We start from the raw sequence: 15,738 nt of genomic DNA on the forward strand, positions 1-15,738 counted from the left end.
TAGAATGCAGTAGACGTGGAGGACAACGAGGGAGAGAGAAAGAAGAGCATCAGAATGGCTGTTTTTAAACTACAGAATGTGGAGGACTACTATGAGATCGGAGAAGTGCTGGGCAGGTGAGAGAGTATAATCGTACAGAGTACTACTGTCTCTCCTAAAGACCTCTTCATCCCCACTACCCCCGGTACTGTTTCTCTAACACTGCTGCACAAAAAGTGTTGAAGTGTTATTAGGATTTTAAAAAATTATAATAATTAAACGCCCCCTTATTAAAAAAACAAAGAAGTAAACTCCAGAGACAAGTGTGTATGTTTAGACAGTTGTTACACTGCTAGGCCACACATGTCACATCTTTACTAGGAGGTATGAGTAGAGATGCAGCTACAATGATGATCCTCAGACTCCTCTTTTTTCTTTTTTTAAAGGAGAGTGGACATCTACCCTCCTTCACTCTTTATGTTTCTTTATTTAGATAGGTAGAAGTTGTAGAGGTGGGGTTACATTGAGAGAGAGAGAGAGGAGAGAGCTATGACATTCACCACTCTGGCTCTAGACTAACCCTCAGTCCTCACCCAAAATAGTGCTGCTCTTCGTTTGGATCTATACTTGAAAAGTTGAGTGAAGTTAAAGTAGAGATTCTCAGCTTTTATTGAAGTGTTCTGTGGATGTTGCTATCACCATGCAGCCATTACAACACGTTTTAGACATATAGTACCCTATTTAATCCTTTGTATACAAAGTATACTTAAGCAATAGCTCACGACAGGCCGTGGTATATGCTTATTATATCACAGCTAAGGGGCGTTGTTCGGCCCGACGCGAAGCGGTTACCAACACTGTCAATATGAATTAGAAAAGCACACTCAAATTCAAATAGTTTTTATTCGTAATTAATCATCTTAAATAGTTCCCCTCAAATAAAATAGTTCCTCTTATTGCAGTTGGTCGCTAAGCAACAACACTAACATTCTTTTTCATTAACCTAGGCTACTAGCATTGTAGATTTCATAGGAATTTAGCATTTATTTACACAATTTCATTATTTGCATCTATTTATTTACATTAATTTGGATGTCTCCGTTGATTGTACACCCACTAAAAAAACTGTCAACGCGCGGCTGTAGTGGACGCAGGCAGGGCACTCCGAAAACGTCTCGACACATTTTCAAACAGGCTTTATTTTGATAAACAGACCACATATTGGGAATCTACATGGTTACTTTGGGTAGGATTTTTATTTTTATTTATTTTTAAGTTGATAAAATGTCCTTGCGATTGAATTAAAAGTCTGTTATATTTGGAATGTTGACCGTGAAACAGGCGTATTCATTTCGAACTGTGATGAGGCTCTACTAATCGTAGCTGTGGTATACGCTCAATATACCACGGCTATGAACCAATCAGATTGCTTGATTTCACCCATCCGTTTTATAAAACCCATTAACCACACCAAAAGTTGGGTATCCTCTCTGGTGAAGGTCTGCCAGGCCTGTACGTCAGCCATCTTCAGTTGTTTCTTTTGAGGAGGTTTTGCCTTAAGTCTCCTCTTTAGCAAATGCTTAAATGCAAAAGGATTTAAATCGAGATTGACTTGGCCAGTCCCTGAAAAGCTCCCTAGTTGCTATGGCTGTATGTTTTGGGTCATTGTCCTGCTGTATAATGAATGTCCATCTAATGAGTTTGGAGGCATTGGCTCGTTCTTGGGCTGAAGAAATGTTTCTGTACACTGGGGTTAGCTTAGCGGTTACGTCATCAATGAAGACAATTATTCAGGTCTATTGGAGGCCATCTATGGCTAAGCCATAACACCCCCTCCACCATATTTCACAGATGAGGTGTTATGCTGTGGATGTTGGGCAGTTCCCTTTTTTCTCCACACTTTACTCCATCATTCTGGTACATGTTAATCTTTCTCTCATCTTTTTCCAGATGTCTGCAGGCTCTTTAGGTATTTTTTTAGCAAACCATAATCCTGTTTTTGTGGTTTGTGTCTTGCAATGTCGCCTCTAGTTCTGCTAGTGAAGTTCAGGTTTTTCTTGTGGTGCACATTATTCGGTCATCCACTGTAGAAGCCTTCCTTGGCCTACCAGTTGCATTTGCATTTGAGGTTTTGGTTATGTTTCTTCTAGATTCTTTTCTGATATTTCAGCCTCATAAACGCTTCTGTTATGTCCCCAAATAATATCCAGGGGACGCGGCAAGTAATAATGAAATGAACCGGAGGACAAAGAGGCGGACAGGAGAATATAAATAAACCAAGAATCTATTGTATAACTTAAAAATAAACAGTTTTCAGAAAAACACTTAACTGAAAACTACTTTCAAAAACAGGGAGAAAATGATAGATTGTTTAACAAGGTAGAAGCCAATTAAAGTGGCCAAACACAATACTAACAGACACACTCCGTCTAAAAAATGAGTCACGGTTACTGACGCCAGTACACGCTACAAATTATAGCAACACACAGAAATTCACTACAGTAGTAGCTTTAGCTGTCTAGCAACCAACACACAGGAACATACTACAGTAGTATCTGTCTAGCAACCAACACACAGTTGCCCACTGGCACCATCTGTTAGTTCCACCTGTCCTTTATCCTCCATCCTTGATGAGCAAGTGAATACAGGTGTGCTCCCTTATGCCATCACCATGGCGATAGGAAGGGGGAAGGACAATAACCTGGGGAGAGACACAGGGAATAACAGAAACACACACACACAACCACATTACGACAGTAAACGCACACACACACACAACCACACACACAACCACACTATGGCTGTAACAGCTTCCTTCATTTTTATTGAGGTCTCTTTGGTCCTCATGTTGACAGACACCAATAGCAGACTCCAAAGGCAAATGCAAAGCTTAGAATCAATTGACATTGAGAGCTCTCTTATAACTGCAAAATTATGTGACGTAACACACCAGAAACACCTGTCAAGCCAATTGTCCCATCACTTTAGGGTACCCTGAAAAAGGGGGACTATGGAGAAAAGTGTTGTAATTTCTGAATGGTGCACCCATGTACAAAATACCATCATTGATTTCAAAACCACATTTTTGGAGTGTAGAGGCCAAAGAAGATATGCATGTGTATATATATATATATGTATCCAATATGTACAAAATACCATAAAATAAAAGCTGATAATCTCTACAAATGTAATTGTTTGATTTCAAAGCCAAACCTTCAAAGGCAAAAGAAGAAAAAAATGCTTCACTGTCCCACTACTTATGCAGGGCACTGTACGTACATATTTGACCCAGAGCAGTACCAACATGAAACCTGGGTGCCTGTCCTATATAGTTTTCTCTCCTTATCTGAACTTGATTTGAGCTTGGTACAATGGAACTAACGGGAATAGTCTGAAAAGTGCAAGCCCGCCCATCTACCACTCCATGCAGGCTCAATCAAACCAAAGTATTCCAGAAAATAAACCAAAGAAACCCATGTTTCCCACACCTCTCCCTCCCCATAGTGGTAACTTTGGGCAGGTGCGCGCGGTGCGGGAGCGCTCCTCGGGAGTCCGCTGGGCCGGGAAATTCCTGAAGCTGCGGAGGAGCACCAGCAGCCGGCTGGGTATGGATAGGAGGGACGTGGAGAGAGAGGTGGAGATCCTGCAGGCGCTGCAGCACGCCAACGTCATGGCGCTAAGGGACGTGTTCGAGAGCCGCGCCGAGGTGGTGCTCATCGTGGAGCTGTGAGTATAGGATGGAGGGATGGAGAAAAGGAGATGGAGGATGGGGAGGAGAGGGTGTTGGGTGGAAAGAGTGAGGTGTTTGAGAGGTGGTGTTCATTCACAGCTTATTGTGGAGCTGTGAATGAAGTGGGATGTGATGAAGGGATGGAGAAGGAGGCACGAAGTGCTGCAACATGTCAACGTTATGGCAACAAAGCCCAACTTCTGTATCCACTGCGTGTTAGGAGCCTGTCTAGAAGCCTGTCTAGGAGCCTGTCTGTCTTTCTCTCTGCCTGTCCGATTATGGGATCTGTCTATCTGGCCCAATTGTTTAAAACTTTTGATCTGGATTCCGATTCTTTGATCCAGGATTGATCCAGGATCAGATCTTTTTTCTTTCTTTTTTTTCTGATCAGGATCAGCCAGCTCGATTTGATCCTCGATCAGAGAAAAGAATCGGGATCAATCTGATCCAGATTAAGTTTTGAACAACTGGTTAAGGTTACTCCCTTAGATTAGATTAGAAAAGAAAAGATTAGAAAAGAAAAAAATAGGAAAATGTAGGCAATGAAAAATTAAAAGGGCAAAGACCATAGGGAGTTAGAGAGACTTTGTAGGAAAGAAAGAGATAAAACTAGACTGGTGTTACTTCCAAGTGATGTTAGTCTAGAAGGAAAACTGATATGGGGCGAAAGTGAGACTCTGGATCAGAACAAAGCTGGATGACGTGTTTGGTACAGTGACAGGGTCTGTCTCTGTTGTGACGTGTGTGTGTGTGTGTGTGTGTGTGTTTGGTTTTGTGGTGGTCTGTTGTATATCGCATGGGTGTCAGACATGATTGCTCATAATGTGCAGATGCAATCATGCCGTGTCACATGTGTGTGCCTGTCTGTGTGTGTGTGTGTCTGTGTGTCTGCCCCCTCAGGACACAGTGGGTATGATAGAAAACATTGTGTGGATCACCTCACCTATCCTTTCCGTTTAATAGGAAGACAACGAGAATCAACTATCATTACTACCTCTAGTCTTAACAGCCAGACACTGGCTCCCTATGGCCCCACCCACTTCCTATAAATATAGCAGCAATGCAGAGATCCACACATGTGTGAGACATACACACACACACACACACACACACACACATACACACACATAGAGTCACAAATGCAATCTAATGTAATCAGAATAAGTGTGCCGACTGAGGTTGTTTCTGTGCGTGTGTATGTGTGTGTGTGTGTGTGTGTGTGTGTGTGAGATTGAGGGAGTGAGGGAGTGAGTTTGTGCCTTTGTGCTGGTTCAGTACTTGTCTGAGCTGTTAATGGAGCGGCCTGTATAGACAGACAGAACTATTGACTTTCCTTGTAATCAGTAAGCAGCACTAATACAATCAACTTCCCATATTTTCTCTCTCTCTCTCTCTCTCTCTCTCTCTCTCTCTCTCTCTCTCTCTCTCTTCTCTCTCCCTCTCTCTCTTTCTCTCTCTCTCTTTGTCACCCTCACCTTCCCCTCTCCTTCCCTCACTACGCCCCCTCCCTCCTCTCCATGCCACAGTATCAGCGGAGGGGAGCTGCTTGACTTCATAGTGGCGAAAGAGAACCTGTCAGAGGAAGAGGCCATCGAGTTCCTCAAGCAGATCCTGAAGGGAGTGGGCTTCATGCACAGCAAACGCATCGCCCACTTTGACCTCAAGGTGAGAGGGGGACACACAGGGGGCGCATGGTCCTCACTTCCTCTGTCCTCACATCTGTCCTCACACCCTCTGTCCTCACATCTGTCCTCACACCCTCTGTCCTCACATCTGTCCTCACACCCTCTGTCCTCACACCCTCTGTCCTCACACCCTCTGTCCTCACATCTGTCCTCACACCCTCTGTCCTCACACCCTCTGTCCTCACATCCAAATCACGATCAAATAAAGAGTCACTAGAATGGGGGAAATGTGCTTTTAGTAAAGAAAATGTAGTGATGAACATGGGCAGGAAATAAATCAGCAAGAGAAAAGGAGCACAACAAGGAGCATTCGAGAAAGTAAATGTTTTCAACATATCAAAAGCAAAGGTAAGTAGTATAAAGTATAAAGTAAACACACAGAGTAAAAAACAAATAAAGACCAATAACAATACTACTACGTAGTAGGAACACTAATAATAATAATAATAATAATCACCCCATCTGCTCGTACCCTCCCACCCCTCTTGGCAGTTATATTATGATCCAATCCTTTTGAGAAGGGAGTGAAGACAGACAATTGGGACGCAATCACAGAAAAAGGGGAGATTTAATGGGTGTAGAAATTAGAGGTATTATAGACAAATGGGAAGGTGGTTCCCCCTATCTGGTGTGACCTACTAGGTTCAAATCATGGTCTTGTAGCTGGTGTGACCTACTAGGTTCAAACCGTGGTCTTCCATTAGACTGTGTTAGCCCGTGGAGCTAAAGCCCAGGCATTAGTTCTGGGAGCTAATGCAAGTCTTCGGATCTCAGGCAAGGTCCGTTATTATCATCCTACTGTGCTGTGGTACTGTACTGTGGTTCACTGAACCACCTCCACTACATGTTTATTAAACTTCGGACACTCTTCTGACACCTTGATATTTTACATTGTTGAACGCTTCACGTAAGTAACAAGTGTTTCTCCTCTCTGTTCAGCCAGAGAATATCATGCTGGCTGATAAGACAGTGCCACACCCCCACATCAAAATCATTGATTTTGGGCTGGCCCACCGCTTCACACCGGGGGAGGAGTACAGAAGTCTCTGTGGTACCCCGCAGTACATTGGTAAGTGGAACAACCCACATTCTCACAATGGTCACATGAACAATTAGAAGTCTATGTCTGATGTGGGTGTTTTCAGTGGTCTTAGAACATATAATTGTGTACGGTATGTGTGATTGAGGAGCATGCGAGCGTGTATGTTTGATGTGTCTACTGGCTTTTGTGTCTTTCTTTCTGTCTGTCTGTCGGGCCTTATAGGATGACAGTTACAATATTCATTTTAATTAATTTTGACATTTAGCAGACGCTTTTAATCCAAAGCGATTTACAATTACGGTACGAATTACAGGGACATTCCCCCTGGAGTAACTGAGGGCAAAGTGCCTTACTCAAGGGGACACTAGTAGTGGTGTGGCTTCAGGCGGGATTTGAACTCACAACCTTCCGATCACAAGTCCAACTCACTATCCACTAGACCACCACTACCCCAATATGCGGTTGGCAAAGACATTTTGGCAATGTATTGTCAATAGCAAAGCATATCTACTATAGATAGATAGATAGATAGATAGATAGATAGATGTTTGAGAGGTTGAGAGTGGTATAGTTGGGTGTTGAAGTGGTTGAGAGTGGCTTCAGTGGGGTAGAACTGGTAGCCAAGAGAGTGCATTGTTGAGTAATCAGAATGTGTTCTGCAGGTTTCCTGTTGTTTTTATATAAGAGTCCGGAAAGTTCCACGGCAGTTGCAGTAACAAAAGGGCTCTAGGAATGTTGGCCTAAAATCAACATTCCACCATGTTAACCAGATGAGACGATTTGGGGCTACAGAAAGCATGTTGAAGAACAATATGTGGACTTGTTTAAGCAATCACTCTTTATGTCTATCTGTCAGTCTTTATTTAGCTTGAACCTTGCGAAACCTGCGCAGGTTGTCATGGAGACAACAAACGGGTAGTGGTGGTGGTTATGGACAGGATGTGACGTCAGAGCGTGCGGTGTGGGAGCAGGGGGTAGTGAGAGAAGGCTTCTGGCTAGGTGAGAAGTTTTACATAGGCCCAGCAGGAAATGCAGGGGGGAACATGTTACAACTGAGTCACAGAAACACTGTAAAAATTCTGCAGTAGAATGAACCCATATCTCTCTTTGTCTGTCTTGTGTGCAATATTGTGCAATAGACATGTGTGTGCATCTTACAGTGTTACTCAAATACAATGAGCTGCTGTATCTGTGGCAGTTGCAGACAAAAGAACAAAAGTCATTCACGCTTCTACCTGCTACCGACCTGTATGGTCGAAGGGGGTGAACCACATGTTTCTCTCTTAACACTCTTTCATTTCCTTTCTCACTGTTATACAAATATATAATTTTGTCAGTTCTTATCCCTTTTGCACATTCATGCAAAACATTACAAATGTTGGAACATACAATTTTTTTTTAGCACCTACCATTTCTACACAGTTTATATGACAACAATAACATTTGTCCAGAAATATTCGTTTCTAATATCAGAGTTGAAAACAAGTAATTTCTCCATGCGTGTTTCTCTAAATGGTACACATACAGGGCTCAGCCACAGGGGAAGGTCCAGGACACCTGACAGTCTGGTCTTTTAGAAAGGCATTTGATGCAAATCTAGGTTATATTATATTATACAACAGTTAGTTCCGACCAAGTCATTTGATTGGATTTGATTGGACAAGAGGCATTCCATGAGTGCTGATATACAGTATAACAGCACTGGGACTTTATGTATCACTCCGCCGCACAGATGTTCTACTAAATGACCGTTAATTAGACTACATTGTTTGTGTTCAGGTTACTAGGCAACAGTCCATTTGAAGTTCAGTTGCGGGACTATTTTTTGTTTATTTTTATGATTAAATAAACAAACAAATCATAATCTGTTGTCGCTTATTACTGTTAACTAATAAATGGCGCTGTAGAACTGTTGTATAAAAGCAATATCACACTCAAGGTCGTGCTGTTATACTGAATATCAGCGCGGCTGTGATTGCCTGCGGCCTCGTACCTATGACCGAATCACAGCTCACAGCACTTACTTGTTCTGTGTTCATATTATGGCCATCTGACTCCACAGGCTTGGGTGTGTTATTTGGCATCAATGGAGGCTTCTTCAAAACTTTAATTTCTCCCAGGAAAATGTGGTTGCTAGCTATGGTATCAGGTCCCTCCCTGGCAGCTCTACTGTAGCCTACAGACACTGTCAGTGCCTTACAGAACCAATGCTTTTTACAAAATGATGTGCTTACCAAACTGTACACAGTGAGGGTGACTTTCGGCCTTGTTTAACTGCATGACCGACACTCATGTTGCAGAGTAGATTGTTTTAATTTCTCTTCATCTCTTGGTTCTTAATCCTGCCCTCTCCATTATCACCAGTATTACAGTATTGCTCTGTATTGGGTATTGGATATGATTGTGTGTTAGACTTTTAATGGTCCATTATCATCATTTTTGCACAGATTTGGGAAACTAAGGTTCTGTGTAGGGGTGGGCATCGACGATCGATAATTGATCGATAAGGATCTTGGTCGATCACAAAATAAAACATTTGGTCGATAACAAAAAAAAAAAAAAATAATAATAATTTTTGTGATCGACCAAATGTTTTATTTTGTGATCGACCAAGATCCTTATCGATCAATTATCGATCGTCGATGCCCACCCCTAGTTCTGTGTACTAAAACGAACAAATACAAGAGAGGGACGAGTCAACAACACATTTTAAGTATGATTTGTCAGAATATGAACTTTTACAACTAGTGCACAGATAAATGTGCAATGAATGAATAATGACATTTCTGCTATTTCACTCCTCCCCCCATCCTCACTCCCTCCCAGCCCCTGAGGTGATCAACTATGAACCCCTGAGTGAGGCCGCTGACATGTGGTAAACCATTTTACATGTTACTATGAGCAAATAGGTGCATTATACTGACAAATTAAACTATATTAATTTTCATTTGTATCTTAAGTTGTTCATAAGACAAAGAGGGATACCATAGGCCCTAACACTCCTGGATTAACCATGCAGTAGTCATAGTTGTGGTAGGCTAGATGTAGTTCTTCTTGTTTTGAATACAGTCTTTCATTACTCTTTGTATCTCTTGTCTATACAGGAGTATTGGCGTCATAACCTACATATTGTGAGTATCCAAAGATAAGCTGACAGGTTGAACTTCACTGTGGATGCAGTATTAGTATCTAGCTCCCTAATGTCTCCCTAACACCACCCTATTTTACAGGTTGAGTGGCATGTCCCCTTTTCAAGGAGATAATGATGATGAGACACTACTGAAGGTTGTGGGGATGATCTACGAGTTTGAGGAGAACTATTTCAGCCAGACCAGTGTCATGGCCAAAGACTTTATTGAAAAACTGCTGGTTAAAGACCCAATGTAATCAAACAATCTATTACTCATATTTTGATATAATTTATATGTGACACGGTCCGGTCATTTGGGCCGCAAGTCGGCAACCAATCAAAATGTTCCGACTTTTATTTTGAAACACGGAAATACTTTTCAAAGTTTTTGAAAATCACAACACGAACTCGCTAGTCAAGCCAAAATACTGCAATGCAATGGATTCGGTGAGTAATTCCCACTACTACCTAGTTAACTATAACACTACTTTACATTGTCAGCAGGCTCACAAAACAAGCTGTGTTAGTTGATAAGCGAGTGTGTCATTATAAAAAATGTGTTAACATGTTTCGAAAGAAAAGTCCGAACATCAAATCAGATGCTGACTTGCGGACCGATTGACCAGACCGCGTCACATATGATTACAATACATTTGTTGATTAATATCAGTACACATCTGTATGGTACTAGTAATTCTGTGATTATCTCCTCAAACAGAGAGAGAATGACAGCAGAGGAATGTCTACTACACCCTTGGATCAAGGTGAGAGAATAGAGTGTGTGAATGTGATACAATAATGCACAATTAGTTGGAACACGGTGAAGAGACTAAGTATGGGCCCTGTGTTTACTCTCTGTATAGTCTCTGCAAAATGGCTGCATCATATTATTAAATATATTAAATGATATGATATTCCCTTGTGCTTTAGCACAACCTCACCACAGCCTAACTTCAAAGTTCAACTGTGTTTGCTGGGTATAGCCAATATTTTCTCCATGTAGTTGAGTAATAGAATTCGTTTGGAATTGTGGATTTATTTTGTCAGATTTTTTTTTTAAAGAAAAAAACGAAAAATGCTATGTGACTCATCTGGTGTTGGGTTTGTGTGCTACGTTGTAGGACTCTTGCCTTCATCTCCCCCAAGAGGCCCCAGTGGGACGTCACTCACCGCCTGGCCCTCTTCCCCTGATGAATGACATGCCATCTCCTCCCGGTGTAGTCTTCCCTCCTATACCGGTCCGACTGCGCCACCATGCTCTTTGTGGCAATACAACACCCATAGGTGGAATTCACATGGGCTCCTCTCACATGGGCTCCCTAACCCTCATGTCTGGCTTCCCAGCCGGCCGGCCTTCACCCCTTCCACGCCCATTGCCTAAGCGCCCCGGCCCTTGCCTTCCAGATCCGGGTAATCTTGAATGTCTCGAACCAGAGCTAATAAAGGCAGTGCTTCTCATGAAAAGTTTATAGGAAGAAGAGAGGGTACTGGAAGGATTAAGGAGGATGATGGAAGAGGATACTAAAGAGGAGGACCACATAAAGGTTGTTAAGAGAGAAAACCTTTTCAATCAAAAAGAAGCAACATTAATGAAAGAAGAGGAGAAAAGGAAAGAAAGAGAGAAAAAGAAGAATGAGATACTTCTACAGTTAAGGAGGGGTAGAAAAAGGAGGAATTCTTCGTTTCCACGACGCCCCCTTTCGGTATGTTAGCTTTGTCTTCTCTTTCCATTTATTTATTAATATCTAATGTATCTTTTAATGTTAGTTGATGAATCTATATATTTGTATATATTTGCATATTTACTTAAATCGTATAGTATTTTTTATATTATTTTGTTATTTTGTTTATCTTTGTGGACTGTATGGCTTATTCTTGTTTTATTATGTCGTTTATATTATTGCTATTGTGTTTTATTGATTACTATTGTTTTTTTTGTTTTTTTCATGCTGTGTGGATATTTTAAAGCACTTCGAGTTGCAAAGTTTGCAGGAAAAGTGCTTTTCAAAGAAATATTATTATTATTATTATTATTATTATTATTATTATTATTATTATTATTATAATGCCAATGCTATGACACTAAGGTACCCAGCAAACACAGCCAAGTTGTTGCCTGTGTGGTAACCTCCTGTGAGGTTGCAACGTTGTTAGAAGGTAGCCAATGAAATGCTACTTTAATACTACTGAGGGTCGCGACAACGTAACTGCGAAGACTTTAGCCTTTAGCCCATCTGGTAGGCTTCCAACATGTTGCCACACTACAGCCGACTATTCCGAGAATGTTGTCCACAACCTCACCACAGCCTAACTTCAAGGTTCAACTGTGTTTGCTGGGTATAGCCAATATTTTCTCCATGTAGTTGAGTAATAGAATTCGTTTGGAATTGTGGATTTATTTTGTCAGATTTTTTTTTAAAGAAAAAAACGAAAAATGCTATGTGACTCATCTGGTGTTGGGTTTTTGTGCTACGTTGTAGGACTCTTGCCTTCATCCCCCCCAAGAGGCCCCAGTGGGACGTCACTCACCGCCTGGCCCTCTTCCCCTGATGAATGACATGCCATCTCCTCCCGGTGTAGTCTTCCCTCCTATACCGGTCCGACTGCGCCACCATGCTCTTTGTGGCAATACAACACCCATAGGTGGAAGTCACATGGGCTCCTCTCACATGGGCTCCCTAACCCTCATGTCTGGCTTCCCAGCCGGCCGGCCTTCCCCCCCTCCACGCCCGTTGCCTAAGCGCCCCGGCCCTTGCCTTCCAGATCCGGGTAATCTTGAATGTCTCGAACCAGAGCTAATAAAGGCAGTGCTTCTCATGAAAAGTTTACAGGAAGAAGAGAGGGTACTGGAAGGATACTGTAGGATGCTGGAAGAGGATACTAAAGAGGAGGACCACATAAAGGTTGTTAAGAGAGAAAACCTTTTCAATCAAAAAGAAGCAACATTAATGAAAGAAGAGGAGAAAAGGAAAAAAAGAGAGAAATCGAGGAATGAGATACTTCTACAGTGTAGGATGCTGGAAGAGGAGAAAACGAAAGAAAGAGAGAAAAAGAAGAATGAGATACTTCTACAGTGTAGGATGCTGGAAGAGGATACTAAAGAGGAGGACCACATAAAGGTTGTTAAGAGAGAAAACCTTTTCAATCAAAAAGAAGCAACATTAATGAAAGAAGAGGAGAAAAGGAAAGAAAGAGAGAAAAAGAAGAATGAGATACTTCTACAGTTAAGGAGGGGTAGAAAAAGGAGGAATTCTTCGTTTCCACGACGCCCCCTTTCGGTATGTTAGCTTTGTCTTCTCTTTCCATTTAATAATAATAATAATAATATCTTATATCTAATAATGGTATTCATGTTAATATTATTAATATCTAATGTATCTTTTAATGTTAGTTGATGAATCTATATATTTGTATATATTTGCATATTTACTTAAATCGTATAGTATATTTTATATTATTTAGTTAGTTTGTTTATCTTTGTGGACTGTATGGCTTATTCTTGTTTTATTAAGTAGTTTATATTATTGCTATTGTGTTTTATTGATTACTATTGTTTTTTTTGTTTTTTTATGCTGTGTGGATATTTTAAAGCACTTCGAGTTGCAAAGTTTGCAGGAAAAGTGCTTTTCAAATAAATATTATTATTATTATTATTATTATTATTATTATTATTATTATTATTATTATTATTATTATGCCAATGCTATGACACTAAGGTACCAAGCAAACACAGCCAAGTTGTTGCCTGTGTGTTAACCTCCTGTGAGGTTGCAACGTTGTTAGAAGGTAGCCAATGAAATGCTACTTTAATACTACTAAGGGTCGCGACAACGTAACTGCGGAGCCTTTAGCCTTTAGCCCATCTGGTAGGTGCCTTCCAACATGTTGCCACACTACAGCCGACTATTCCGAGAATGTTGTCCACAACCTCACCACAGCCTAACTTCAAGGTTCAACTGTGTTTGCTGGGTATAGGCAATATTTTCTCCATGTAGTTGAGTAATAGAATTCGTTTGGAATTGTGGATTTATTTTGTCCGATTTTTTTTTTTAAAGAAAAAAACGAAAAATGCTATGTGACTCATCTGGTGTTGGGTTTGTGTGCTACGTTGTAGGACTCTTGCCTTCATCCCCCCCAAGAGGCCCCAGTGGGACGTCACTCACCGCCTGGCCCTCTTCCCCTGATGAATGACATGCCATCTCCTCCCGGTGTAGTCTTCCCTCCTATACAGGTCCGACTGCGCCACCATGCTCTTTGTGGCAATACAACACCCATAGGTGGAAGTCACATGGGCTTTAAAGAAAAAAACGAAAAATGCTATGTGACTCATCTGGTGTTGGGTTTGTGTGCTACGTTGTAAGGCTGTGTTTGGAATGGCATACTAGCATACTACTCATACTAGATTTTAGTATGCCAGAGCGTTTACACTGTACAGTATGCGAGATCTGACTAGCTAAAATGTTTATGAGTAGTATGTAAAAAAATCTGTAAATCTTTTTACAACTTGTTTAGCTATTAAGTTCGGACTATGTCGAAGTAGTATCTACGGGTATCTACGGTAACTAAGGTAACGTCAGATCAGATACATACATCACATTTTTGGAATATATATGGTTACTTTCTCACCTGAAAACATATTAAAACTTCATAAAATGACATGTTAACACTTGTAGAGCCAAAATTACAGCTTTTAGCCAATATATTTTTAAATAGAGGATTTAAAATCCCCGCTCCTGGACCGGCGAAATGCATTCTGGGATGCAGTATGCATACTGCAGTGTAAACGGTTGGCTGGTATTGGCATACTTATTATGAATTTAGTAGGCAGTATACAGTATATACTCATTGAGTATGCTAGTATGCAGTATGCTAGTATGCCATTTCGAACACAGCCTAAGCCTTAGTGCTTTTTCTTTCCACAGAGAATTGACTCTTGCCTTCATCCCCCCCAAGAGGCCCCAGTGGGACGTCACTCACCGCCTGGCAAAGAAAAGAAAGAGATTGAAAAGGAGGAGAAACGTCGACAGAAGGAGGAGAAACTGAAATCAGAGGAGGCAAAAAAGCAAGCGAATGTGAAGTTGGAGGAAGAAAAAAAGCAACAGAAAGAGAATAAGAAAAAGCAAGAGAAAGAGAAGAAAGAGAAAGAGAAGAGCCTTGAGCAAAAAAAGAAAGAGATTGAAAAGGAGGAGAAACGTCGACAGAAGGAGGAGAAACTGAAATCAGAGGAGGCAAAAAAGCAAGCGAAAGTGAAGTTGGAGGAAGAAAAAAAGCAACAGAAAGAGAATAAGAAAAAGCAAGAGAAAGAGAAGAAAGAGAAAGAGAAGAGCCTTGAGCAAGAAAAAAAAGAGATTGAAAAGGAGGAGAAACGTCGACAGAAGGAGGAGAAACTGAAATCAGAGGAGGCAAAAAAGCAAGCGAAAGTGAAGTTGGAGGAAGAAAAAAAGCAACAGAAAGAGAATAAGAAAAAGCAAGAGAAAGAGAAGAAAGAGAAAGAGAAGGAAGAGAAGATTAGACTAGAGGAGGAAAAAAAGAACGCAAAAGAGAGAATAAAGAAACTTGAAAATGAGAATAAGGAGAAGGAAAAGGAAAATAAAAGGTTTGCAGAAGAAGAGAAAAGGAGACTAAAGGAGGAAAAAAAGAACGCAAAAGAGAGAATAAAGAAACTTGAAAATGAGAATAAGGAGAAGGAAAAGGAAAATAAAAGGTTTGCAGAAGAAGAGAAAAGGAGACTAAAGGAGGAAAAAAAGAACGCAAAAGAGAGAATAAAGAAACTTGAAAATGAGAATAAGGAGAAGGAAAAGGAAAATAAAAGGTTTGCAGAAGAAGAGAAAAGGAGACTAAAGACTGAAAAGAAAATACAGAAGAAGGACAAGAAAAAGAAAGAGAAGGAACAAAAGAGAAGGGGGGAGAGGGTGGTGGGCTGATAGGCACCCCTCTCAGGGTGGTGGTGTGGTGGGGAGGGTGGTGGGCTGATAGGCACCCCTCTCAGGGTGCTGGGGTAGTGGAGGGCAGAGGGGAGGGTGGTGGAGGGAGAGGGGAGGGTGGTGGGGGGGAGAAAGGGGGGTGGTGGGGGGAGAGGGGAGGGTGATGGGGGAGAGGGGAGGGTGGTGGAGGGAGAGGGGAGAGTGGTGGGGGGAGAGGGGAGGGTGGGGGGATGGCTCCATCTCTTCCT

At 41.4% G+C, this 15,738-nt stretch overlaps 1 protein-coding gene across 1 annotated transcript; it reads left to right on the forward strand.

The window, feature by feature from the left end:
- Positions 1 to 31: 31 nt before the first annotated feature.
- LOC308168039 (death-associated protein kinase 2-like) lies at positions 32 to 13,750 on the forward strand (the record flags this gene model as incomplete). The annotated part of the gene is made up of 11 exons (XM_080542515.1): positions 32 to 116; positions 3,484 to 3,705; positions 5,236 to 5,374; positions 6,334 to 6,463; positions 9,263 to 9,311; positions 9,541 to 9,567; positions 9,667 to 9,819; positions 10,285 to 10,330; positions 10,911 to 10,976; positions 12,270 to 12,335; positions 13,706 to 13,750. Exons 1-11 carry the CDS (start codon positions 55 to 57, stop codon positions 13,748 to 13,750), a joined length of 1,005 nt encoding a protein of 334 aa, XP_080398641.1. The 5' UTR covers positions 32 to 54.
- Between the last annotated feature and the right edge of the window lie 1,988 nt (positions 13,751 to 15,738).

The sequence above is a fragment of the Nansenia antarctica genome (genome assembly GCF_963989245.1).
Source record: "Nansenia antarctica genome assembly, chromosome: 11".
NCBI classification, from domain to species: Eukaryota; Metazoa; Chordata; class Actinopteri; order Argentiniformes; family Microstomatidae; genus Nansenia; species Nansenia antarctica.